The sequence below is a fragment of the Notechis scutatus genome, chromosome 5 (genome assembly GCF_049901735.1).
Source record: "Notechis scutatus isolate UNSWTSFEM ecotype Mainland chromosome 5, rNotScu1.2, whole genome shotgun sequence".
Taxonomy (NCBI): domain Eukaryota; kingdom Metazoa; phylum Chordata; class Lepidosauria; order Squamata; family Elapidae; genus Notechis; species Notechis scutatus.
The window spans coordinates 81,099,671-81,127,581 of NC_142013.1; the positions used below are offsets into that span (position 1 = coordinate 81,099,671).

The window sequence follows — 27,911 nt, forward strand, 5'->3', positions numbered from 1 at the left end:
AAATACATTTTAGTGTATGCCTTTTCTTTGTGGCTGAAAGTTCTGAAAATTTATCTTCTTTTCCAAATGTATGAAGCAATTCATTCAGAGATTCTTTTAAGATAAATTTCTATAGAAGATTGAGATATATTTACATTCTCAGCAATCAAGCCAGATTTCTAAATAATTTGACAAGAGTTAGTAACCGTTAATTAACAGAAAATATGAAAGGCGTGGATTTGGATGACAATACCCTATACTAGGAGTGCCAAAACTGCTCTGGTATGTGATATTGCGCCTTACCCGTGTCATTTAGCAGCAGTCCCAATTCCTGTCAATAAACAAGGACTGCCTGTACTTGTAATAGTTAGCTTTTATAATCATATTAACAGTTCGTATTGTTTTGCTCTCTATTCAGGATATAAATTGTCACTACGAATTCCCATATTAGTACATTATAAGGAATAATAAATGTCTTTCCACCCTTTGTAGAGACTCGAAAAGCAAACTACTTAGCGGTGGCAAGCATAAGGTGACAAAGGCAGCCTCTCTGCCTGGCAGGAATGGAAATCCTACTTTTGCTGCTGTAGCTGCTGGTTATGATAAAAGCCCAGGTAACACAGAAACTTGGAGAAGCAATTTTTGTGGTAGCCTGCAATTCCAATATCATCTTATTTGCTAATTAAAACTTCCAGGTGGCAGTGGCCTAGCAAAATCTTCACCAGTTAAAGCTGAGCCTTCTGGCTGTATGAGCATTTCACACACAGCTGTGGACAGCGATGGCTCTGACAGGTAATATTTTTTGAAACGGAAAAACTAAACCTATTAAGATAAGTTTCAGAAGCTTCCATCTCTGCTTTTCTAAGTTTAAAAATTTTCCTTATTTAAATTTTCTGAATCTGTAGGGCAAGCTAATTAGCATAGTATTGCATGTCTGCAGGGTTTTATTAGTTCAAAAATCCAACATGATATTGAATGATAATTCTGACTTTTATGACTAAACCAAAAATGACTTAATTCAGTTATCTAATGATTTTGTTAATTATCTAATTTTTAAAGTGCAGTTCTCATGGTATATATCAGTAACTCAGAGCAGGAATTTTTCTATTAGTATGTTCACTAAATATGATTTTGAGATGCTGAAATTGATAGTCCATATAATGTTTAATTGTATTTTGGGGGTTACCTTACAGAAATGGTTTTTCTTAACAAAAAATGCCCCTCTTTTCTCTTAGTTCTGGTTTGTGGAGTCCTCTTAGTGATCCTAGCAGCCCAGATTTTACACCTTTGAACTCTTTCTCAGCATTTGGAAACTCTTTTAATTTAACTGGAGGTAAGTGATGCGAGTAGAACATAACTCAGAAAATAAGTCAGTAAGCTAGAAACCAGGAGACAGAGTTCTAGTTCTGTTTGAAAGCTGAAAGCCAGCTGAGTAACTCTCTCAGCCCAACTTACCTAACAGAGTTGTTGTGATAAAAATAGGAGGAGGAAAGAGTATTCGGTATGCTTGCTGCCTTGAATTATTTGTGGAAATAATAAAGATAGGGATAAAAAAATCCAAAAATAATCTAATATACTTATTTTTAATTGACACTGCTTCAGACAGTAGTTAATTATTCTGACTACTGATGTTTTCAAGTTTTGCATTTATATTCTATTGGAAATATTAAGATTTTTTTACTTATATTGCATGGGAGAGGGGGAGAGAAATGGCTGTTTCTGCTAGGAGGAGAGAATAGAATATGTAGGTGTTTTTCTTGTGTGTTCCTGTGTATGAGACAACAGTTAGAAAATAAGTTTATTTAATAATGATGCACAGGTAATCCTGTGCATGAGGAGTGGAAAAAGTAGGAGTGGCAACTCAGTTGTTAAGAGAAGCAATTGCTAAGTGAAACCATGACTGTCCTTATTGTCTCACTTCCGCTTTCCTTTGCTTTACAGACCTGCAAAGGTCATCATGCGAGTGTTAATCACAAAGTTACTTTTTCATTCCTTTCATAACTGTGAACAGTTGCTAAATGAGGCAGTCACTAAACAAGGACTGCCTATGTACATTTTATAACCAATCAATCTCTTAGTAGTAGGTTTTATTAGCCTGGCCCTTCCCTTTATTGCAGCATGCTTCTGAGGTGTATGGGTTAGGGTTGGGGTTAACCCAAATGTGAGACACGTACACATTTTGTAGAGAAATTCCAGGATTATCTTTATTTAGACTTGACAACCATAGATTGGTAACGCGAGAAGATAAGCATTCATAATATTTTTCTCTTAAGTTTATAAATAGTTATTTTTTTGTTTTGTTTTCTTTTGTTTGGGGGGAATCATTTTAAATCCAGGGTAATCTTTCTCTCTGCTAAGGTGTTTAGCAAAATTTCAGTAATTAAGACTTTTTTAAAAAAAAATAATAATAATTTAATAAGTAAAGTATAAATGGTAGCAAAAGGCTGACTTCTAAAACCATCATAAAAATAAAAAAATATGGATGTTTACATTGAATTGCTCTATGGCAGCATATAAATTATAGCAAAAACATTTTAATCTTCTCCAACAGTATCTGCAGTACACTTATATAGCGGATATCTGATTAGATTTAGCCTTTGATGGTGAAGGCTTCTATTTTGCTTTCAGGATGCCGTGTTTGTTAATTTATTCAAAATCAAGGCCTTGTATTTAAAATAGAAATGACATCTGCCTTACTTTTCTTGCCATCTCTTAGAAGTTTTCAGCAAACTTGGAGTGTCACAGTCTGTTTATGGTCAGGATGCTCAGCGAAACTGGAGTGAGATTACCAATGTTCCCTCATCCATCTGGGATTCTTCAGCTACAGATTTTGCACCTTCCTGGCCCACAAGTTCAGGATCCCCAACTCACACAACTTCAGTAAGTATATGTTACTCACACTACTGTCTTTAAGTGTCTAAGATGATTTCTTCAATAATGTGGACTGCTGGGGACATATTTATTTGACAATTTTGGGACATGGACTTAATTGTTCTATTTTCAATAATACTAAATTTTGACTCTACAGTAATCTCAATAAGTTCTTAGATAATAAAGGAAAAACTGGACTGAACACTGGAAATCTGGGTTCAAGGTTAATCCACCTAAGATGGGTAAAATATAAGCACAGCTCCTGTTTATCTTTCAATTACAAGCCATGTCATTCATGTCTGATAAAGTGCAAATTGAGCACTCAGAATTAGATTCTTCAAAACTTCATTCTGAATATCAGCAAGTAAGATTTAGTTATAATACTGTGCATCCATATAGACTATCTTTCTTAGCCTGCAACTCTGCTTCACAACACTTGGATAGTGGAATTGTTTTTCAAGAGAAGCCTCAGGTTTCTGCTGACCTTTTGCATACAGTACTGGGCAAAATAACTTTGGACTATTTCATTTATATATGCATTTATCTTACAGTTTTTATACCCTGCCCAATTTGAAGACTTGGATGGGCTATAATGGAGTAAAAAATTTAAAAAAAGAATAAACCTTCACCGTAGTTTGCCCAAGACAGACACTGCTTGCTGATATTCATGTTTCATTTTAGCAAAAAGAATAATCTAAGTTTTCACAGGTTACAGAGATTTTTGCACTCCACTGAAAAAAGGAAAAGCTGGATAAAATACAGATTCAGTGGAGTCTGCTCAAGAATTCACCTAAATGTTTGAGAGCTTGAATCTGCTTGTATGTAGATATTGAATATAGATGTAGATATAAGTTAATTCTAGTGGGCTTTATGCATCATGTTTATTCAGAGTCAGATGACAGTTTTGAAATCAAATAGCACTGGAAGATCTCGATACACTTCCAGAGAGGCAAGGGTCATTATGAGCGACAGGGGATTGATGTGAAACCTGACCTATTCTGAAGTGCTATGTAATTAAGTTTATCGAGCAGGATTAATGATCCTTGGCTACTGCCAACTCACAATGACCTGTATCAGTGGGCAATATCTTCATTATCAGTCTAGTGATACGGAAGTATTCCAGGGGATGATTCTGATTGTCAGGGTTAAAGTAATAGATCTTTTGAAGTAAGTTCTATGTCCTCTATGGACAGTTGCATTAACCAATAGCATATTTGAACTAAAAACTATCTAGGTATACCTTGGATTGATTGCAGTTTTTTAAAAAAATATCCTTTCTATTGTATGCTATAATATTTCTTACGGTAACTAGAGAACAAATGCAAAAGCTATTAGCAAAACATGAATTAAGATGTCAGGCACTCAGTAATGATATCAGTCCTTTGAGACAGGCCAGGTCAGGAAATAGACTCCATAAGAAATGCTGGAACTCCACCGTACTCATAATAACTATAATAACCGGATTTTGAATGCCTAGCACCATTTTCCTTTCCAATTTCTTATAGCAAAGATAGCCAAGGCAAGTTTATTTCTTATGCTCTCAGACTTAATTTGTGTTTTTCTAATAGCCTTTGCATTTCTTCTCCAAGTCAATTCTATGGTTCAAACTGTTGAGTAAGCAGATGAGTCCTGCATCTTAACATTCAATATATTAAAAAAATATTCAATAAAATTCAATAAAATCTGAAAAAATAACATTTTTAACCTGGTAGTTATGATGATGTATATGATAAATATATTGTGTTTCTTTTTTAAATAATTCAGACTATCCTTGGCAACCCAAATGGCCTGTGGTCTACGACTACCACTCCATTCAGCAGTTCCATTTGGTCAAGCAATTTGAACAATTCCCTTCCTTTCAACACTCCAGCTCACCATTTGCCAGGGATCGATCTTGGGAGTGAAAACACCCCATCCTCCCCTGTTACTGCATCCACAGTAAACAGTTCGGAAGAGTTGGGACAACCGTATAATCCTTGGCTAATTTGGAGTCCTGCAATTGGGAGAAGAAGCTCGGATCCTTGGCCTAATGTGCATTACCCATCTGAAAATTGAAATTAAGCAAAATAAAATGACTGTAATTATTCAGATGCGATCATGGTAAATTCTGTAACATGCCTGAAACATAACTCACAAGCCATTTGTTCCTATTCTTTCTCTTTGTTCCTCCCAACAAAACCATTAAAGTCTAATCATACATTCATTATTTACTCCTCTAAAAGTCTGTCTCACAATTATGGTAGTGTGAAATTGCTGATCTGATTGGCGAATCTTTATGTGCAGTCATCTACTGCGCTAGGATTGTGGTTCTGGCTTTTTACCATCTACTGTTTAAATTTTTAAACATTTGCTAGGTTTAAAAAAAATACAATGATTTTCATCTACCAAGCAAGATTTAATTTTTTTTCCAGTATTATGCCCCAAACCTAATTTTAAGGAGCATCTCGTGCTAAAAATGCAGAGTATTTTTTTTAAAAAAACAAAGCTTTGTTAAAAGACTCTATGAATGTAAAAATATTAGGAGCAAAAATGGCTGAATCTAAGAGCATTCTGTTCAAACTATACATTTTATGTGTCTGTTTGTACATTTGTAAACCTGAATGCATTTTTATGTTGAACTGAAATGTGCATAGCCAATACTTGTGGATGACACAAGATTCCTTGTGCTTTTTTACCAATACAACTTTGAGTTGTACTTGAAAAATAAATAATGCTTTTTTCATGTTTGTGTTATGTCTTTCTTACGTACCTTTTGAAGTATGTTTAAATTTTAAACATTTGGCACAGTTTGGGTTAAGATTTATGTAATAAATCATAGTTTAATCATAGAACAAGCTTTCCTTTAATCTAGGTCATCTTAAATAAGTTTGCTGCCTGAGCTGTTGGACCATAGTGAACTCTGATCATTCTAAAAGTTCACAGTGGAGGAAAACATTGTATAAAAATAACTGTGCCATGTAAACATTTTTTTTTTTTTTAAATGGCAGCTACAAGTGAGCTGGCAGTTTTGTGACAGCTGCCGCAGCTGAGTCACCAAACAGCATATCATCTCTCATACATCCACCATGGAAGAAAGTCTTATTTACCTTGGCTGTGAAACATTCTGCGTGGGATACTGGTTACATACCAGGAGCAAAAAGCTTGAACATATTTTCGGGGCTAGGAAAATAAGACCGATATTCTAGGGAGGGAAAAATTAATAAGTTTGGAGGAGGTATGAGTCTTGATTTGTGATAACTGTCTGGACAAGCAAAATCCTACAGTTTTCTTGGCAAGGTTTTTCAGAAGTAGTTTGTCATTGCCTGCTTCTTCCTGCTTAGAGACAGACAGTCGCTCAAGGTTATCCAGCTGACTTTGTGTCTAAGGCAGGAATAGAACTCAGAGTCTCCCAGTGTCTAGACCGATGCCTTAATCTTTTACACCAAATTGGCTCTTACGTAGAAAGCTAGATTTTGTCTTTCTGTTACATCAGAGAGATGTTTCTAAACCAGTGTTAATACATATTGCACATTTCCAGTAGTTACTCTAATTGCAGACCTTTTTTCCCCCCCAACACTGCACAATAGCGTTCACTTTAGAGCAGGGAACTTTCAGCCAAAAATCCTAATTCACTTCTGGGACTTCATGGACCACAGTGATCAGGATTGATTTGCAGCTGCTTCATTAGACAAAGGGGAATGAAAGGGCTTACACAATCAGTTGTTTGAATGATGATGCTTGAAGATGCATTTTCAACAACCAATTATTGTCAGTCAGAACCCTTTTAAACACCAGCTTCTGCCTGAAGACTTGCTTCACACTGTTCCCATTGCCATAAGTCAGCTCTTCTCCAGGAGTTGGATAAGTGGAGAGGAGGAGACTTAAGTCAATCCCATCCCAAAGGCATTATCTAGCCTATGGAAGGAGGCCAATTATGACATTCGCCATATTCTGAATACAAATTTACAGGAAATTATAGCCAATTATAGGAAAGAAATGCCTATTTTTTATTGGAAACTTTTCCCTTAGAATGGATAACATAAAATGTGTTCTGGCTGCATAGTTTGACTCCTCATGGAGATCTTTGAATCTTAGACTGGAAAAAGTGATTTGTTTCATGTCATTATAACAATAGCACTTAGACTTATATACCACTTTATAATGGTTTACAGCTCTCTCTAAGCGGTTTACAGAGTCAGCATATTGCCTCCAATAATTTGGGTCCTCATTTTACCCACCTCGGAAGGATGGAAGGCTGAGTCAGCTGGTCAGGATTTCTTCTCATCTGCATCTTTTACCCATCACCATAAGGTCATGTTGACTGTGTGCAGGATAAAGAATCTACACCAGAGGGATTTACCCTATCAGACCACCCAAAAATTATGTTTATATGTAGTTATTCATTCAACCAATTTTGGTTAAACAAAAGTCAAGCACCACTAACACTTGGAGTACTAGCATGGGGGAAACAGTTGCTTGTTCGATAATGAAATGTCTGCAAGCAAACAACCAAGCTCACAGAGCATCTGGAGTCTGGACCCCACAGTTCAACCCCGAGCTACAAATACTCTTTAGAGATTCTCTTATGTGGGCTGCTTAAGGGGAACCTAGGCATCTGCAAGAGAAGGTTAAGCAAAACATACCCCTAAGTGTCTTGTGATACTATCTTCCTTTGTGTTTTAATATGCAGCTACGTTTAATGAATACAATCACAACTTGGTCCAATTTATGACAGCTAAATCAAAAAAGGAATATTATGCTACAATACAGAATAAGGCAAAATATTTATTAATATTGAGACGTTTTTATGTTGGTTATACAAGACCATAGAGCACAATTTCAATTGCATTAAAAATTGAGTGTTAGCATTTCTGTAATATTTGGTAACTTTACTTGGGCAAAATAAATATGCTTTCTTAAGTAAGTAAACACATTGAAAGATGGAGGAAGGAGACCATCAATCAAGGAATAGCATTTAAAGAGGATCTGGCTAAGGATCCAGTTTCCCTTATACTACTTGGGTTACCCTGAATAGGTTGAGAGTTGGAGTGCAAAACCAATATGCTGAAGTGGAGGCTCTTAGCAGCTAACAACATGCTGTGTGAATATGGAAAGACACAGCCCAGCCCATCTGCTGGCAAGTCAGCTACTACCCAAAACACATCCCGATGTTCACTTATTCTTGGCTAACTACAAAGCCAAGAAAGTGGCTTTATTCCAGCAGTTTAAAGTTTGATCTAGACACCGGAAGAAGGAAAAGAAGGGAGGAGGAAGAGGAGGAGGAGACATCAAAAATAAATGCAACAGCTACTTTAGTGTGTTTATATGCAATGTGTTTATATGTTTATATTGTGCGTAATAAATGCAATGGAGGGGAGACTCGAACGGTATATATTTGTATAGATGAGTGTAATTTGTTTAAACAACTAAAATGGAACTCATGCCAAACCCAACATCTTTTATAATTATCATTTTGTGTAGAAGTAACAATACATTCATTTACTGCAAGGGGAGGACAATATGTTTCTTCTGCCTCTATTTTATTTTATTATTTTATTTGATTATTTTTATGTCTTACACAGCTGCCCATATTATAACAAGAATCCTGCGCAATGCATAAAACAATAAAAATAACAGAAAACCCCAAACCATAAAATAAAAATAAATAAAATCATTTTTCCTGTGATTCCTGAAAGGACTTCCAAGTGTGTTTTTAAAATATTGAGTTTTCCAACATGACGAACTCCTGAAAATTCTTGTGTAAGTCTTAGAATAGGCTTAAAATCTTTATAAATATCCCACCACCAAAAATGAAGAAAACGAGAAATCCTGGCACCATCATTTTTACCTGCCCATCACCATCATTAACCTGCCCATTGCAACTTTCATTTCTCCTAACTATTGTCTCCTCATTTATGAAGGATTTCTGTCCTTTCCAAAATCTGTTTTAAGAATGGACGTGCTATTTAATATTTCAAACATCTTTTCTAAACTGGCTGAAAACCTACAAGTAGATAATTCTTATTCTTAAAATCCATGCAATTTTTGTAAAGGGAGAATGCAGCCTTCCTAAATCTTGTTTGCATATTTTCAATTTCATTCAATCTGTGTTTAACGTTCAATGCCCCTGTTGTTGTTTTTTTAAAATAAACATGCTACCTTAGGCACATTGGAACAGAAGGATAACATTATGAATGCATAATAAGTGGTTCTCACAATTTGGTTGGATAGAAAATGTGCAGCGGTATTTTTTCTTGGAGGTAAAGTTGACATCACTGCCTTTGAAATAATTGTTTTAGCAAAGTGAAATATTGATATATATTTTTTCAGCACATGTCTTTTTTGTTTTGAAAAGATAGTTGAAGAACAATACATATAATAAAGCTTCATTTCTAAAGTTGGTACTGAAAATGCTCCCCCAAAACTACTCACGAGAAATAGAATAACAGAGTTGGAAGGTACCTTGGAGGTCTTCTAGTCCAACCCCCTGCCTAGGCAGGAAACCCTACACCCGCTTCATGCACAGTCCTTCTACAAACTGATAGAAGCCAATTAATTGAGGGAGCAAGCCAGGGGTGGGATTCAAATTTTTTTACTACCAGTTCTGGCTTGATGGGTATGACAGGGGAAGAAGGATACTGTAAAATCTCCAATCAGGGGTATTTGCTGGTTCTTCGAACTACTCAAAATTTCCACGACTGGTTCTCCAGAACTGGTCAGAACCTGCTGAATACCACCTCTGGAGCAAGCTCTATCAACGTGGGTTCTTGGAATTTCATTTTCATTTCTTTGCCTTGAACGACTTTACTCTTCTCAATTAAACACCACTAGGGCCACCTTATGGCTACCTAACATTCTGCTATTCTTATTTTTCTATGGTTAAGAATGGCTCCAAACTTAGTTATGCTAAGATTAAATTTCATTAGTTCTCTTACTTTGACTCTAGCCCAAGATGACGTTATATGTTTTACTAAGTGCACATTCCTTTGCTCTTAATGTAAAAATGTTTCCAGGATCCCTCCCTTGGGGTACATAGTCTAATGTACATGAATCAAAAAGTAAATAAAACAGAAGGAAAAAGAGGAAAGAAAAAAAATGAAAATGGTGATTGGTTCAGTTGCTTAGTTAGCTCAGATTATATTGGAGTCTGATTAGAATGGGTTGTAATCTAAATATCTTCCACTGAAACATCGCAATAAGAATGAATGTCTGCCAGCTAATTATTTTAGCAAAGCATCTGTCCTAATTTCAAGAAAGTGGGGCAAAATAGCCCATAAGAATAAAAGGAGCTTATTAGTCCTTCTGTTTAGAAAGCATAACAGAATAACAGAGTTGGAAGGGACCTTCGAGGTCTTCTAGTCCAACCCCCATGCTCAGGCAGGAAGCCCTATTCCATTTCAGACAAATGGTTGTCCAATCTCTTCTTAAAAATTTCCAGCGTTGGACATTCACAACTTCTGGAGGCAATTTGTTCCACTGATAATTGTCAGGAAATTTCTTCTTAGTTCTAGGTTGCTTCTATCCTTGATTAGTTTCCATCCATTGCTTTTTGTCCTGCCTTGGAGAACAAGTTGACTGCCTCTTCTTTGTGGCAACCCCTTAGATATTGGAACACTGCTATCATGTCAGCCCTTAGTCTATAAGAGACTTTGCTCTATAGAATCTATATGTGTTCTTTATAAAAAGGGAGATTGCTTTGGAATTTAGAGCAAATAACATTTTTATCTTAGGTTGCTTCACTAAAAATACCTTTCGGGATGATATGGGCTGCGCATCAGATATTAAATGTTGCCATTTGTGATGCAGCCTAGGATGGTGTGGTGCACTTCCTTCTGCAATTAGGCATTACATTCCACCTGTAAAGGTTTGCCTCTCCCCTCTCCTCGAGAAAGCAAAACTCTCAAAAATAGTTTCAAAAGGAAACTTTTATTGGGACAAAGTGATAGCAACAAAGAGAAGGCAGGACCTGAGGATTCCCACACATTTCTGTTAGATTAAAAGAGAGAGAGAGACACACACACACTCTCAGTCCAGTACAGGGCAAGCCAGTCCACAGGTGCAAAGTTGTGTTGAGAACCTCAGGCTGAGAAGGTGATAAGAAGCTGTTCTCACACATTGCTTGCTGGAGGCTCCAGTGCTGAGATAAAACAGAGGGCCCTCTAGCCATTCCCTTCCCCTTTACATTCCCAGGATGGTAAATCGAAGTACAGGATAGGCATGCAACAGGAAAAGGGTTACAAAGTGAGGAATGCATCCAGGCCTTCTCCACCAGAAGGGCAGTGTCCTGAAAGGGATCTATGGGACCTGACGCCACCACAGTTTCTTGGATATAGTGGGACTGGAAAGGATTTTAGTAAGTGATAGATTTGGCATATTCTGCTAAATGAGCACAAATCATATTGCGTAGGGAAAGAGCAATTATTTCAAACAAAGGAGTTCTTTTGAGCAAATGGGATCTTTCACATTTTCTGTTGGTATACCTTGATTAGCTTGAAATTTATGCCTTAGGTTATAACAACATTCACCTTGACATAATAGTTCTACAAATAATTACAGCAAATAATTACATTACCTCTTGTTGACTGTTTTCTATAATATCACCATAATAATTGCAAAAGTGCATAAGAAAAGTATACAGTAATTTTGCCATTGTTTTATTAACAGTTATTAGTTTTAAAGTAAGTTATGCTTCTCACACCAATGGCATTTATTGATAATACCAATTAGCTCACTAGAAGCAGAAGACAACTATAATACAAGCAGTTATATACCAAGTAGTACACTAAAAATGGCATCCAATTATACATATGGAATCAGAAGGATCCTGCTCACTGGACCAGTAACCCCTCCAAAAGATACGTTCATCTACCCAAGTCTTGAACAGAAGGGACAACTTGCTTTAGAATGTCGGTCCTATTTGCTAGTCTAATCTCACCACAGGAAGATATCTGTGGCAATATCACTATGAATATGCAGCATCATTTTCTACACTATCCTTGTTTCTAACTTGTACCAAATGAAATAATGTGAACGTATCAAGGTATTAACTACTATTTATTATCTGCTCTTTTAAGAAAGTGTTTATGAATTATTAATTATAAGTGAATGTTTTATCCACCCAAGAAAACCAAATACTATATCTCCATTAAAATTGACCATATTAATTATTTTTAGATTTATGAAGGGGTTTTGGCACACATTTTTAAGAAACACATAATATAAATTGTGCCTGTATCAACATCTGGTAGAGCGTCAGAGAAGGGGGAAGACAGACATCAAGTTGGAGACATTATTTTATTTATTTTTAAATTTATAGTGTTTGCTCAAAGGATCCCTTCATAAATAATTCCTAAGGATGCATAATCCTTATCATCTTGAAGAGTTCATGACTATAGATGACTCAGTGAACAGGATTCAATCAATTGTAGTGCAAAGGAAGAGTAAAAGAAGTTCAATGTATATCTTTCATGCTGGCAAAAATGTTAAAAGATTATTTTATTCTTCAGAACAATTAAAGAATTTAATTAGAACCTTTGCATGGGCAGCTATTATAGTGTTTCAGGCAACCCTTGGTTTGCCCAGCAGCAGTAGCTTAACATAAATATTATGTTAAATAAGCCCATTTTATTTCAAAGCATCCATCATAAGTGCCTGGAATTTCCCTAAATCACAGTTTTTCATTACAAATGCTTTGTGTTCCTTTTTCAGATGGTCAGACCAATCCATTACCATCATTCCTCTAGTTAGAGAGCCACTGAGCTCAACACTTACGCCAATTATTGTGACTTCCGTGACAAAGTTTTCATCAATGGCAGCAGCCATAGCATAAGAGTCGCAAGAAACAAAGCCTAAGTGAGGTTTTGCCATTTTTAAAGAATGAGCAAATATTTTCTTCATGAACCTGGCTTTCTCAGTATTCTGATTCACCCATTCATGGTAGAATTCCTAGGAAGGAAAAAAACAATGTGGAACATTAAAACCCAGCCAAAGAAGGAATTATCTGGGGGGGGGGGGAATGGGAGATCAATGGGCAATCAGCCTGAAAGAGTCACATCTACCTTGCTATAAGCCAAAAGAAGCAGACTCAATAATACTATATCACGGGAACCAGTAGCCTTGGATTTTCTGCCCCATTTTGTTTTGGGGACTTTGAGGAAGGCCTAAGGCATCTATGTCAGAGGTGGTATTCAGCAGGTTCTGGCCAGTTCTGGAGAACCGGTAGTGGAAATTTTGAGTCATTCAGAGAACCTGCAAATACCACCTCTGACTGGAGATTTTACAGTATCCTTCCCCTGCCACGCCCACCAAGCCACGCCCACAGAACTAGTAGTAAAAACAATTGAATCCCACCACTGATCTATGTTGCCATGTAAGCCTCCCAAACAGGAAAAATAAGTTTACTACTATAGAGAGAATAAATCTAATGAAAGATTAACTGCTAACGTATTAATAAAATGTTCTGCCTTAAGAGAAGTTTGATTTAAAAACAACAACCTTGCAGTCAGTACAAAACTGTTTCTATAGTGTGTGGGTATATATACATATGCATTAAACACATTTCATGGGGTCCCATAAAAAAAGAAGCATTTTACGGCCTTTTAAAATTTTCAGTGAACCAATCCCAAGCATAATTCTGGTGGCAGTGGATTTTGAAGAACCAGAGCCAGGAAAGGAAACACTATTAAGTAAGATAAGGCTACTTTAGAATTAGGCAGGGAAACTAGTTGACCCAACCCTCCCTAATTGGATCAAACACAGAGATATAGAAGCCACCAGCAGATTTTTCAATTACTGTAACTAGCTATGCCTCTATGTGGTGCTTGATATCTCAGCCCATCAATTTACACTGTATCTTTCTTGAATTCCCAACCAATACTACACCATTGAACTGAACATATTCAGTGGATGGATACAGACAATAAATGTACTATCCTAGCCTGTATTACAACGTTCCACCAGAAGCCAGAATGGTGTAGTCTTTAGGATTTAGGACTGAATTAGGAAGATTTTACTTAAATTTCAGAAGCTGATTAGAATACTTTAAAACAGTCACTGTCTCTCAGACTATGATGGCTCACAAGGCTGCCATGAGAGAGAGAGAAAACATGTGCGTTGCCTTAAATTCTTGGAGAGCAGACAGGAATTTGTAATACAGAAACTCCTAAAGTAAATTAGTACATCAAGTGAGGTACTAATAATACCACTCTATAAAGCCTTAGTAAGACCACACCTAGAGTAGTGCATCCAGTTTTGGTCACCACATTATAAAAAAGATGTTGAGACTCTAGAAAAAGGACAGAGAAGAGCAACCAGGATGATTAGGGGACTGGAAGCTAAAACATACAATGAACGGTTGCAGGAACTGGGCTTGGCTAGTCTAGTAAAGAGAAAGACCAGGGGAGACATAATAGCGGTCTTCCAATATTTGAGGGGCTGCCACAGGGAGGAAGGAATCAAGCTATTTTCTAAAGCGCCTGTAGGCCAGACAAGGAATAACGGATGGAAACTGAACAAGGAGAGATTCAACCTGGAAATTAGGAGAAATTTTCTGACAGTGAGAACAATCAACCAATGGAGCAGCTTGCCCTTGGAAGTTGTGGAAGCACCATCACTTGAGACCTTCAAGAAGAGATTGGACTCCCACTGTCAGAAATGGGGTAGTAGGGTCTCTGCTTGGGCAAGGGGTTGGACTAGATGACCTATAAGGTCCCTTCCAACTCTGATTATCTGTTATCTATTATCTGTTATCTGTTAAAGGCCACAGTGAAGACTTGGGGAGGGAAAAAAGAAACAAAGCCTTACTATTCCAAACTAGAGAAGAAGATTGTAATATGCACTGATATCAAAGTTTCTTAATTTCTGGCGCCATTCCAGAAGTGAATAGAGTGAGCCTATGCAACCTAGTTAATTAAAACCTACCTCCTACACAGAATAAAACCCCATTGAATTCAGTGAAACTAACTCCCAGTATAGACAAAAGACTGGAGAATTCTCTTACCCAGGGCAGCGAGCAGGCACAGGTGAACTCCCAGGCTGCAATATACATTGGGCAGGTGTACTCATTTAAGACAATGTAAGCAGCTTCAGGATCAGTTGCAAAATTGAATTCTCCACACACTTTAATATTTCCTCTGGCTAAAGGAAACAAAGACGTTTCTTTAGAAAAAGCATTTCATTGCTGAAGTTGATGAATTGGAATGAATTTAGGTATAATCTGATATGTAAACATCATGCTCATATAAAAACATATTTTATTGGCAATGTGAAATTTTAGGACTACTCTAGCTGATTTGCAAAAATCCAGACAGTCACTTAGTTTATAAATTGAAATTTTATCACTTATATAAATTTATTTGCACATAAAGTATGATTCATTCATCTAACTAATGCATGACTGTTCCTTATATTCACTAGCATACCTATAACATGTAAGTCACAATATAGAAAATATACCTATAAATATGAAAGTGGATGCATGTAGCTTTGTTTGAATTGTGTGAGAAAAGCCTTTTGCAAACATACTTTAAAATGATACGATGGATTTCCTTTTCAAACATCTGTATGGTCCTCTAATAACAATATTTCAAATGAAACTGCAGGATACATCTAGTCTCTGAAGATCTCTTGTGAAGGAGAGTTCACCTGTTCATATGCAGCTCATACCAGAGGCTGACAAGCAAGTTCTTCTACAGTTTACCCTGTGAATCTTTAGACAAACTTAACCATAGTTTCAATTAGGAAACTATGACCATCCTAGACCAAGTCAAGTCCAAAAACATTGCAGAATTTCTAGAAGCCTGGCACTTTGACATATTAATAGCCATCAATAGACACATAGACATAAACAATATATACAGACTGGGCAAAAGAGACAATCAACAAGCCAAAAGTGAATAAAAAGACCTAAGCACCTCTCCATCAGCAATCAACACCCAGATGAGAAGAGATTAACTCCAAAATTAACATCAGACCAACAATCAAGGAGTAAGCATTACCCCAATCAAGGAATTGCCAAAATAAACTAGCAATAATTAAGCTATCTTAAGCTAAATAAACTTAAGCTAAATAAGCTAGCTTATTTTGGCAAGGAATTGCCAAAATAAGCTAGCCCAATCAAAGAACCTCCAAGACCACTCCCACCAACTCTGACAGGGCAAGTCATTAGTACTAGCATTGATGATGTTAGTTTGGGTAAGGAAACATCTGCAAGAAAACAATCAGGCTCAAAGAGCACCACGGATTCCTCATGTCAACCCTGAGCTACAAAATATCGGAATCTTTCTTGTATTTTAACTCACTGGTTCTGGTCTAGAATAAATCCATACTATGTTCTGTTGGGTTCCACTTAAATAATTGAAGACCAAATTCATGTATTTTCTCTAAACATACTTAAATCCTTTATCTCTTCTTATAAGACTTGGTTTCCAGATTCTTGGCAACTCAGGAGCCTTAGTAGCCTTCTCCGATTTGTCATTATCTTTTTTTTTTTTTAACTGTGATGCCCAGAACAGGGCATAGTTCTCCAAATAGGATTTCATTGGCAGAATAGAACAATTACTTTGCATGGGCTGAACTCTATGCTCCTGTTCATGTAGCCAAGATAGTATATGCCTTTTCAGCAACTGCATCACACTGTTACTTTATATGTCTCTACATTCATTTTCACCCTATATGTTTCAGTTTGCAAACCTATTAAGCCCTTCTTGAATCGTCTTTCATCTAAAGTTATTCAACTTCCCCAGCTTTGTGCAATTTGGTAAGAGTCCTCTCAATTCCCTCATCAAATTCATAGATAAAAATGTTACACAGTAGCACCCAAAACAGAATTCTATGGCATTCCATTCAATACTTTCCTCCAGGCTGAACTGGAGCCATTGATGAACATTCTTTAAGCATAGTCGTTATACAGTGTCCATTAAATAGAAGCACCTTCTAGCCATAATTTACTATTCCATGAAGGAAGAATATCACAAGGCAAGTTCTTAAAAGCTTTCCTGAGGTCCAATACACTATGGCTATAGCATTCATTCCCCTAATGATGTAATTCTACCACCACATAAGATGAAACTAAGCATAATTCGATTGTGATAGCCATGTGCATCATGAATTACTGCCTTGGATAACTGCTATGATTATTTATTTCACTCTATCTTATTACTCATATATGAGTTAATATGTTTAGGACACAAACCCATGCATACACTTGGTAGCATGACTTGAATTAAAATAGTCAGTCAGACTTTATCAGCCAGAATTAGACAGTATGATTAGTTTTTTCCCATAAAAAATGAACAAACAGATTAAAATGAAATTTTAGCATGGATCTGCCACATTGGGCAGATATAAACATGTCAAATAGGTCCTCTTGAGTTCACTTGCATTCAGTATTTCCTCCCATGATGAACAAATTCTTAAGTTTCTTGGGAAGTGATGGGTCCATTTTCACTGCTAGTGCTATATTCGTCAGTGGACCAAGAGCAACCAGAGATACCTAAAAATAAATTTATTTATTGAATATTATTAAAAGCACATAACTGTAAGACTATATTAATTTTTTTGTAGTTGATTAGGCCTTACTTCTTTAGATCAAACTGTTATTATGGAGACAATATCTGATCATATGTTTGAGTGGTCCAGTTGGAAATAATATAATAAGTACATCTTGAACTGAAAGTCAAAATATATTTTGCTGTACTCATAAGGAATGTACTGTAACTCCATTTGGTACAGCCTAGTTGTTTCTGTTAGGGATAACATGGTTACCTAACTTAGTTTGGGTAAAATAATATATATAAACTATGTTAGTGAGTTTAAGTGTGTGTATCACTTTAACTGTAAAACATGTATTTTGGGTGCGGTTGAAAAATCACCATAAGAGGGAGCAAGAGAGCTCACTGTTTGCTGGCTTTTACTGGATTGCTGACAATGATGGATTGATGGTGATAACTGCGTGTTTTCCCTGCTATTGCTGAACGAAGAAAAGAGGTTTGATTTTCTTCATATCTCTACTGCAAAAAGAGATATATTACTGGACTGATTATTTGTAAGTTTACTGACCTCTTTTTCGACACTGGACTTTGCTAATGGATAATCCCCAGATGGACTGAACTAAGTGTATGATATATGGACTGTTTGACTATGCTATAACTCTTACTGGAATAAAAACTATTTAACTGGCACAGTGTATCTGATTTACTGAGTGTAAGCTACAACAACGTTTATCTCACATATCTGCCTGCCTGACTGACTACCATTGCACGTTCTGCTAGGGTGTATATCCCTAACAGTTTCCTTGTTCTGATGTCTCTGTTTTTCCTTTCTAGGTTTCTTGTGTTAATAGTAGGGCTACCTTATCTTCCATATCTATCATATCCATCCAAAGTCTCTGAATGCCAGGCAGCATACAAGTAATACCTGGGCTGCAAATTCTAGACAGCCACAAGTTGTGATAGAAAAGGGATACAGAAAAAAATGTTGCATGTACTGGCCATGCAGATTTTTGCAGCCCTATTAAAAATGTTTTGCTGGAATTCAGATTCCTGGAAGCATGGAAGATGAAGCAAGGCCTTATTCTATTCCACATTTATGATAAATATTTAGGGTACCTGTACCATCTCACCTGACCTGGTCGCTCATTGACTATTCTTAATATTGCAGTCACAGCATTTTCTTTCTGCAGAAGTTCTGTTCCTGGGGCATTTGGATCAGGAACATCACCCAATCCATCTTTACCATGAAACAGTGCCCCTGTAACAGGTCCACCAAGTAGAGGAGCAGGAGCACCAGGATAAACTGGAATCTATATATGAAAAGATGTCAATAGAATATGAATTTTAAAGAACTATTGATCTCCCTAAAATTAAATAACAGTATAAAATAATTGAATTGCTCTATGAGTCCAACCATCCACTTTTCTATTTCAAGCAACTCAGATTCATATGATTTATCTTTGCTTATTTTATCGCATTTAAAAACATTTGTACCTCTGTGGAGAGAAGCAAAATAAAAATACCTTACTTTGTTAAAAAAAAAAAAAAAGAAGGAGATAAAAATGACCTGTGAGTGCTTTGTCTCCCTACATTTCCCCCTCCCCCTCTTCTTTTGGACCATCCACTTCTTCTGAAGGGAAAACATCTTCTTTCATTTGGCAGCCATATTGTGTTTGCTGATGGCTGCAGACGTCCAAAACACACATTTCCTCCATTCTCCTTCCATCATCTCCCAGGCCTATGTTAAGTGGTAGCTTTTTTTGGCAACTCTGCCATGCTGTTGCTTGGAAGGTCAAGTGGGAATGAAAGAAAGCAGCACAAGTGTCTGTATTATTGCTAAGTAATAATTGTATTCTTCCTCAATCTGGAAAATCCTATATGGATTGGTATGAAGCCAAGCAAATAAATACATTAAAGTTTCCACTTCAGATCAAAACTATGAACACACATAGTGATAAATCATAGTGGTAATAGTTCCTACTGCAAACCATAAAGTTAGTGTAACCCCATACAAGAAATCATATGTATTGTTAAAACAGACACATCAATATCATTTTATAAAATCAAGCAACCGCTTTTTGAAAACCAGTGATGCAGCCACACTTCTCATGCATAAAGTGAATCTTAAACATAAGTAAATAAGCACCCGTCTCACATGCCAATATCTGATTTTGTGAGTCCCACACACAGTGCTATGCCAAATGTGTTGGATGGTTCAGTTGGGGCAATTACCTCAAGCTTATTACAAACTTGCAACACACGCAGCACATTTCTAGATGTATTTTCCAACAGGTTGTTCCCATAAGTGCAAGTAATCCCCAGGACTTCTACACTGGGATTGGCAAGAGCCATCATTATAGCTTGAGCATCATCAACACCACAATCAGCATCAATCAACAGAAGTTTCTTCATGTCAGAAATATCTATGGAAAAGAAACATCAATAATTTAAAAAATAACATTTGTATCAGCTGTAACCAATGTTGGAAGGGTATTTTGGATAAACAGGAACCAAGGGCTGGATGAACTAGAGCAAGCCCAGGTTTGAAGCCCGGACTTGTAAACTTCTTTGCAGGGTTGCCTAGCAATAACTTTCACAAATCATCATGATGAATATTGGGTTTGATCAGCCATATGATGTATGTGCAAGTTTTATTTAAAAAAATAGACACTCGATTTGAACATATTGGTGCATAGAGAATGCACTAGTGCACTATGATGGACTGAAACAAGGACATACTGGAAATCAGATCAAAATATAACTGAGAAAAGTAACAAGAACCAATCCCAACTCTGATTTGAAGCTAAGGACCCCCTCCTAAATTGTTTTCTTTATTGTTGAATATTATTTTTAAACAATATTATGTGACACGATTGATGAAAACTGAGTGGTAAGAGTCCAACAAATGAATGTTTGTATTTATACTTCTATGATCGAGGCCTTGATGAGGTGAAGGGGCTTGTGTGAATAAATGAAGTCTTGGGGCTATGTTATTAGACATGTATATATGTCTAAGAATATATATGTCCAGAAGGTCTCCCCAAAGTGAACAGGTCATGATGGATACTCCAAACTAACACTGATCACATCTGCCAAGCCCCATTGGACTGTTGGAAGAATTATCCTTCTGGGTTCCATTCCAAGTGGGGAAGAAAGGCACTGGAAACATGGTGACTGTTTGGAAAGATGGTTTAATGGTGGACAGGATCACATGCCTTGGGTGAAGAAAGAATGAAAAGGGCTGAGATGCTGAGAGTCCCTTAGTTATATACCCTCTGTGGGGCCCCACCTTAGTGTTTCCTGTTCCTGTGTATCCCATTGGCTGTCAGACTCCCAGGGGCAGGGGTCTTAGCTAACTTTGTAGGCTTTGTCTGGACCACAAGGCTTCACCTGAGTGCTGGCAATCTGAGTGATGCAATCTTCCCAGACCAGGTGGTGAGATGGGCCTTTGTTATTATGTAGCAGGGGTCCCCAACCGCCGGGCCCCGGACTGGTACCGGTCCGTGGATCATTTTCTACCGGGCCGCCGGTTTGGTGGGCGCCGCCATCTTGTTTCGACGAGAAAGTGCTTCCGGGTGAGCTTTTCCAGTTGGAAAGCGGCGTTTGGGTCCTGAAGGAATCCTCGCACCTTAGTTTCATCGAAGGGGGGGCAGCTTGAACGAAGAGCCGTCCCGATGGCGGAGGAGATTAAGAAAGCACAAAAAGCGCAAAAAAGGTACAAAGGAGGAGTTGAAGGTGGCGGGAGAAGCGGGGGACGGCTGGCTGGCGGTCGCTCAGCTTGCATTGCCTTGTCATGCGTGCTGATGCTGGTACCGGGCCACGGATCATTTTGTGATGCCGGTACCAGGCCGTGGCACAAAAAAGGTTGGGGGCCACTGTTATGTAGAATACTCTGGCCCAGGCCTTAATGGCCCGCCCATTAACAAGGGTGGGGGTCAGCTTCTGCTTTTGAGGTGAGTTTCTGCTTCTGAGTTTGTACTCTTTTTAGGGGAAATATTCTGCCTTTTTAATATTTCCTAGGATATTTCATTCTTCTAGGAGAGGGGTGGGTGCTAACTTCCTACAGGACTAGCATGGTGAATTATGATCTATTTCTTCCACATGCCAAAACAACCTTAAAAGCGGCCCTCAGTCCCGGAATCTCAGGACCATATTTGTTGGAAACATGTGGAAGAGGCCAATATCCTGCAGTTGACAGACAGATAATAAAATTATTATGATGATTGATGATGATGATGGTGGTGATGATTTATACTTATTAGATAAGATTACAAGAGAGCAAACAAGTACACTATGGAGAATACAATTTGAAAGGAATGCTTTCATACTACCTATTTGTTTAATGTGCTTCTGATGGGTTAGGAGACAAAGCTAAACGTTACACTGAACCAGTAGTAACACCGGTTGAATCCCACCCCTGACAAGAATGGTCATAAAATGGGGCAAAACTCACTAAACAAATGTCTCAATAACAGAAATGTTAGGTTCAATTGTGATCATAAGTCGAAGGCTACCTGTAATCAGGTAATTGCAGCCTGAGGCAAAAAAAAAAAGCAGCTTAAGAAGTGATCCATTGAACAAGGTATCTCTCACTCTGCAAGTGAGGACATTCTGGAGTGATGTAATCACAGACAGGACAGAAGTCCTTCTGATTCAGGGTTATTTTGACATGGTTTTAGGAGCTTTTCTGGAATGTTCCAGTTTACGCCCCAAAGTTCTGAGGAGATGGTATGCGCCAGTCTGTTTCAATATCTTTTTCACACCATGCCAACCAAAACTGAATGTAAAACACCACACTTGGAATACTGCATCCATTTGTCACCACAATGACAAAATTATTGAGACTCTAGAACATGGGTCTTCAAACTTGACACCTTTAAGACTTGTGGACTTCAACTCCCAGAATTCCTCCTCCAGTCATGTTAGCTCAGGAATTCTAGGAGTTGAAATCCACAAGTCTTAAACTTGCCAAATTTGAAGGCCCTTGCTCTAGAAAGAATGCAGAGAAGAAGAAGGATAATTAGGGGGATGGAGGCTAAAACATATGAATGGTTGCAGGAATTAGATATGCCTAGTTTAATGAAAAGAAGTCTAGGGATAACATGGTAGCAGTGTACCAATATTTGACAGGCTGCCTCAAAGAAAACAAGGTCAACCTATTCTCCAAAGTACCCAAAGGCAGGTCAAGAAGGAATGGATGGAAACTAAAGGAAAGAACCAGCCTAGAACTAATTATTAACTAATTATTAACAGTGGAACGACTTGCCTCCAGAATTGTGGGTGCTCCAACACTGCAGGTTTTTAAGATTGGACAACCATTTGCCTGAAATGATATAGGGTTTTCTGTCTGAGCAGGGATTTGGACTAGACTAGAAGATCTGCAGGGTCCCTTTCAACTCTATTTTTATGTGATTCTTTTAGCCTCCTTTCTAGCATTTTGGGGCTTTTCTTGCCATGGAGTTACCTTATTTCCCTCTACGAGACATGGGTTTTTTAAACCACTTCTCTGGAGTTTCTACTGTGATCCTGGTGAGTCTGGATCTTTCTGTCTTGCCCACACACATGTTTTTTAGTCACTGCATATGTGCTTTATGAAAACAATGCCTCTGTGGCTAGGAATTCATCATCAAGATAGCTGAAATGAGTAAAGAGAGTGAAGGAAAATGGGTGGAGTGATTCCCTTTTGCCTATAATGCAAGATGGAAAATATTGCCTTATTAAACATAATTTGAAAGAAAACAATGTCCTTATCAAATTTGATAAGCTAACATTTGAAGTAAGTCCAGGTATGAAGCAGGTACTAAAATCCAAGATGCTTTCTCAGTCAATCATTTCCTGCACTGCTCCTATCAATTTTTTTGGTCTTCTGTATTTTAAGTTCCAGGTATATAATTATTATGTCTGATGGGGCAGAAACCAATCTCTACTAACAGCATCTTTCCAATATTCCCTGGATTCCCTTCATAGCAAGGAAGATTCTGGAGAGGAAGCTCCTAACTCAGTTGCCTACATCTTCCTTAGCAGGGCAGCTGTCTGCAGGGAGGCCAGAGGGGCTCCCTTGGGCGGTTGGTAATCATAAGAACAATCTATTGAATTAAATAGCCAGGATCCAATCCACCAGGACATTGCTTATAAATTTTATAGGAGATATTTGCACTTTATGACAGCTAACTAGGGAAATGCACCTGTTGTGAGTTGTATTAAGAACTGGTCATAGATGTGCTTCCTGAACTTCTATTTGCAGTGTAGTTGTTATTCTTGATATCAGAAGATAAGCAAAATAGAGTTTTAAATGCCTCAGAAAATCGTTTGAACATAGGCCAGTTTATAAAACTATTATACAAAGCATTGAGGAGTCTGAGGGAAAGGCATTAAGCAAGTTAAACTTGGGAGCAGCTGGACTATTTAAGCATTATTTGCCTAAAATCCAAGACGAGGAATTTAAAAAAGAACAAAGCTAAAACATTCATTCGCCTTTATCACTGACAGCTGCTATTAGGGACAGGCGAAACTAGTTTAAAAAGCGGGTTTCCAAAAAAGCGCTAATGAAAAACGAGGAAAAAAGAGGACGAGCGAACCTGCCGTAGCGACAGCAAAGACCGAGCTCAACTCTAAGCCTTCCTGCGGGTGGGGCTGAAAAGAGAACGAGCGCCCAGAATTGGCCAATCGCAAGCTTGCCCAACGGGATTCTTTTGGCCTCAATTGGCGTCGTTGTTATGGCAGCCACGTTCCGATCGTTGCACGCCTGGACCCTCGTCGAGACAGTCTGGTAGGGAGGCCTTAATGGAGAACCGGATGCCAGCAAGGAGACTCGGTGGCTGAGCTACGAGCCCTTGGAACCTCGACCCGCAGATACGCACGGAGATATTTTTAGCCATGAAAAGCCGCCCGGCGCTAGAGCACCAACGTGCCTACCGTCCCTGTCCTATTGTTTCTTTTTTATTTTTCTTATATGGATCCATTTCATGTATTCATAACTACGTTTATACTTATACCTGTTATCTTATAATCGCTTGACAAATAAATAAATAAATAAATAAAATACGTTTTGCTTTGCTGCCTGCAATGTTAGCGCTAAGGTGCAATTTCTTCAAGGATAATCTGCTCAGCATCAAACGCCTTAAAACAGAGGTCTCCAAACTTGGCAACTTTTAAGACTTGTGGACTTCAACTCCCAGAATTGTCCAGCAGCATAGTTCCCAGATTCTGGTAGTTGAAGTCCACAAGTCTTAAAGTTGCCAAGTTTGGGGACCCCTGCCTTAACATCTTCATTGGGGATCCCTGCCTTAACATCTTCGTTTGGGGACCCCTGCCTTAACATCTTCTTGCCAGGCTTGGTTTCGTGGAGAAAAAAACGGACCAAGGACCGCTTCTCCAAGAAGAGGCGCCTATGGCTGACTTGTTATCATTAGTGTGGTTTGTAAAAGAGCCACCTGAAAGTGGAAGAGCTTTATTGAAACCGGCATCTCTCTCTTAACTCGTCAGTCTGGCAGCACTGTTTCAAACTAAAAAAAAAAAATTATTAAGGGGCAGAAGCTTTCATGAGGTGTAGCTCACTTATCAGATGTCAGGAGTGGATCAATCGATATAGAACTTGAAAAGGATGGATATGCAGCTACATGTTACATGTGAGACAGATCTGGAGAACTTCGTCAATTAGCAATTGTTATGTATTGAAAACCTTTTTGTTGGGATCTTCTAAGATAGCTTGAAAACTTTTGAGATGTCGGTTTGGTGGACTCACTCTATGATGCTGGTACCGGTTTGTCATAAAAAGACATCTATGAGATCTATAATGAAATGACCTGGGAGATTAAAGGGATCTACTGTTCTTTGCATTGTGCTGAGAACTGATGTCAAACTTGTGTCTGTTGATTATTTTGCAAAAAAATTGACTTTCTCCAAAGTAGAATGCAGGAGAACAATGCTGGCGGATAACAGCATTGGAAGAAGAGCATGAGAAGGGGACTTATTCTAATTTTGTATGAGAAATTGTGGGGGCCTGTGATGTGGCTGTTAGCTACCTTGCCCCCTTCCCTGTATATGTACTATCTGAGTTTGTTGAAAGGGTTGGTTCTGTAGGAATTGATCTGGCTCTTTTGTCTATTGGTTGAGTGGGTAGTTCAGACTCCTGAATGCTTGACTTAATTCTGTGACTTAAGCATGTCTGTCACAGAACAGTTGTGATGTGGAGTCCAGCAAAAGGGTTGGAGGGTTTAAAACAGCTGAAGTAATTATCTGTTTCACGTGTAACATAACCACCCTTTCTTCCTTCAGTTTTTAAAAAATTACTCCAATTTAATTATTCCATGCATCTGATGAAGCTACAGCTCTTAAAACTGTATATCTTTCAGTTTGTTAATTAGAAAAGTTGCTATTGGATTCCTTTCAATACTGGCTATGATAGATTAACCTGGCCTTCTTAGTGTCTAAAAACATTGGTTTCAGAATCCAGGAATGCTGTACAAGTCTCAACAGGTGATCAACACCCAGAAAGGATAAAATGGTAAAATTATATGTCAGCGTGTCTTTGTTTGTTAAGCAATTGTATGCATAAATTTTGTAAATAACTTAGTTTTGACTCTATATTTTATATGCAGATCAGTTCTAATACTTCTAAGTTAATTACAAGTTAAAGAAAACATCAGGAAGAATGGTCCTTCATATGATAACCACTAGTTTAATAATGCTTTTCTTTCCAATTTTTGGGGTGGTCTTTTTCAGCCTTCCATGCAGTTACATTTGACCAGGCACTCTTATCAAAGAACCTGGATCCCACCACAGTATAAATAAAACCCACTATTTCTGAAGTCACTCAGTAAAGATTCATCCTAAATAGAGATTTGCTGACACTTTCATGTCAGGTGTGGATTTTTTAAAAAATAAAATAACATGCCTTCAGGGCCATTTTATCATCCTAATTCTTTTTTTTTTCCATTTCTTGCTCCAAAATAAGAGAATATTAATAAACTGAGCAGAATAAACCACAGCTATAAAATACTAATGGGTCCTTATAAGCATTTAAAAAAAAAAACCTGAACAATCAGGCATGATCAAATTGTGAAGAAAGAGAAATAGAATATTGGATTTGTGCAGTTGTGTTGTGTGTTTCTCCCGTCCCCAAGTTCCACACACTGCAATGGGAATGTCAAGCCAACCCCCCAATCCAGCAACATCCAAGAAGGCTAAAGAGCAAATTTACAAGGCCAACAATTTCAGGGTGCATTATCGTAGAGGCTATGCATGCTGAACTTCAAGTCTCAATAGCTTTAGCCAACAGCTAATGATAAAAGTGTTGGAGTTTGTGATTTAATAATATACAAGGGTGACAGAGTTTCTTTTTGCTACAATCCATATTCTGTGAAAGTTAGGTCAACAGAATTTTTTCCAATGACCCACCATGGTCTTTCTTTGTTCTGTTGAGCTTGTTTCACTCGTAGCTGGTCATTATAAACATTATCCATTTCTTTTCATAAATCGTTGCAATTACAAATTCTGATGTACCATTCGGTTTCTGTTGTAAAATTCTGTTTCTTTTTGGAACACTTCTCTTCCCCAGGATTAGATTGGCCTTGATTCAACCCTGCTGGCGTTTCATAACACTTTGAATACATGCATGGGGGTTGAACTGCTATTTGGAGTTCACATAGTTATCCATTTGTGGCAAATTGGCTTTACCTCAATTGCCATTGCATGTAGTTTGATTTTACATTATTATTTTTGATTTTAAATCTTGTTAGCTGCTGAGTCACTGTGGTGTGATGGGTGACTGTATAAACCCAGTAAGTGAATAAATTGTATTATTCTGAGCTTTTGGACTCTCATACTGGAGCTCATCCTCATAAAAGTTTGGAAGACTAAACCTCTGGTCCTGGTTAGCCGACCCAGATTGGATCCTGCAGCATGATGCTGGGACATGTATATTTGCCTTCATTAGTGAAAAATATTTTTATCCTTACCTGCTCAGCTCTCAAGTTTTCTCAGTCTGAATGCTTGCTACTTTTCAACGCTGTGGCATTTGACCAGATCTTGTTAACATTTACCCAGTGTATATATTGATTGGATCTTGTTAATATTTACCCAGTGTATTGTTAGAATATTAACAATGTATTAAGTAAAAGAAACTGGAAAAGCAGCAATTTAAATCAGTATTCTTAGAGCCAAAATCATTGGGAGATAATGGAATTGAATTTCCCAGCTTTACATTTCACTGAAATGCAATAAAAACCACTACTCATTTCATTCTTTGATAAAGTGACTAAATTAGTAGACCAGCGAAATGCCGTGGACATAGTATACTTAGATTTCAGTAAGGTATTTGACAAAGCAGACCACAACCTACTTCTTGGTAAGCTAGTAAAATGTGGAATAGACAAGATCACCACCAGATGGATTGGTAGCTGGCTGAGAAACCATACTCAATGAATAGTCCTTAATGATACTACATCCACATGGACGGAAGTAAGCAGTGGGGTAACCACAAGGTTCCATCTTAGGCCCAGTACTCTTCAATATCTTCATAAATGACTTTGATGAGGGAATGAAAGGGCACAGAGGTGGGATGCTAGCGGTTTGGCCCGGCTCTATAGAACC

The 27,911-nt window shown here is 37.7% G+C and overlaps 2 protein-coding genes across 6 annotated transcripts in view; one reads left to right on the forward strand and one right to left on the reverse strand.

Annotated features, from left to right (window-relative positions):
* Window positions 1–5,572, forward strand: part of TMEM131 (transmembrane protein 131) — a 96,996-nt gene extending 91,424 nt beyond the window's left edge. Inside the window, exons 37-41 of the mRNA XM_087967134.1 lie at window positions 472–593; window positions 675–771; window positions 1,215–1,312; window positions 2,696–2,859; window positions 4,615–5,572. Coding sequence (XP_087823260.1) covers window positions 472–593; window positions 675–771; window positions 1,215–1,312; window positions 2,696–2,859; window positions 4,615–4,905 — 772 coding nt within the window. The 3' untranslated portion in view covers window positions 4,906–5,572. The remainder of the gene's footprint in view (window positions 1–471; window positions 594–674; window positions 772–1,214; window positions 1,313–2,695; window positions 2,860–4,614) is intronic.
* Window positions 5,573–8,103: 2,531 nt separating this feature from the next.
* Window positions 8,104–27,334, reverse strand: LOC113431728 (inosine-uridine preferring nucleoside hydrolase-like). 5 transcript variants are annotated; one of them, XR_015749875.1, is made up of 7 exons: window positions 27,278–27,334; window positions 19,551–19,741; window positions 18,449–18,628; window positions 17,209–17,320; window positions 14,828–14,964; window positions 11,012–12,774; window positions 8,104–8,760 (listed from the first exon to the last, which is right to left on the reverse strand). XR_015749875.1 is itself a non-coding variant. In XM_087967130.1 (6 exons), exons 2-6 carry the CDS (start codon window positions 19,728–19,730, stop codon window positions 12,454–12,456), a joined length of 930 nt encoding a protein of 309 aa, XP_087823256.1. In that variant the 5' UTR covers window positions 19,731–19,741; window positions 27,278–27,334; the 3' UTR covers window positions 10,737–12,453. The 5 variants fall into 5 exon arrangements, 4 of the variants coding, with proteins under 4 accessions (XP_087823256.1, XP_087823258.1, XP_087823257.1 ...); XM_087967130.1 differs by lacking the exon at window positions 8,104–8,760 and having other exon boundaries at window positions 10,737–12,774; XM_087967132.1 differs by lacking the exon at window positions 8,104–8,760 and having other exon boundaries at window positions 10,737–12,774; window positions 14,828–14,960; window positions 17,205–17,320.
* Between the last annotated feature and the right edge of the window lie 577 nt (window positions 27,335–27,911).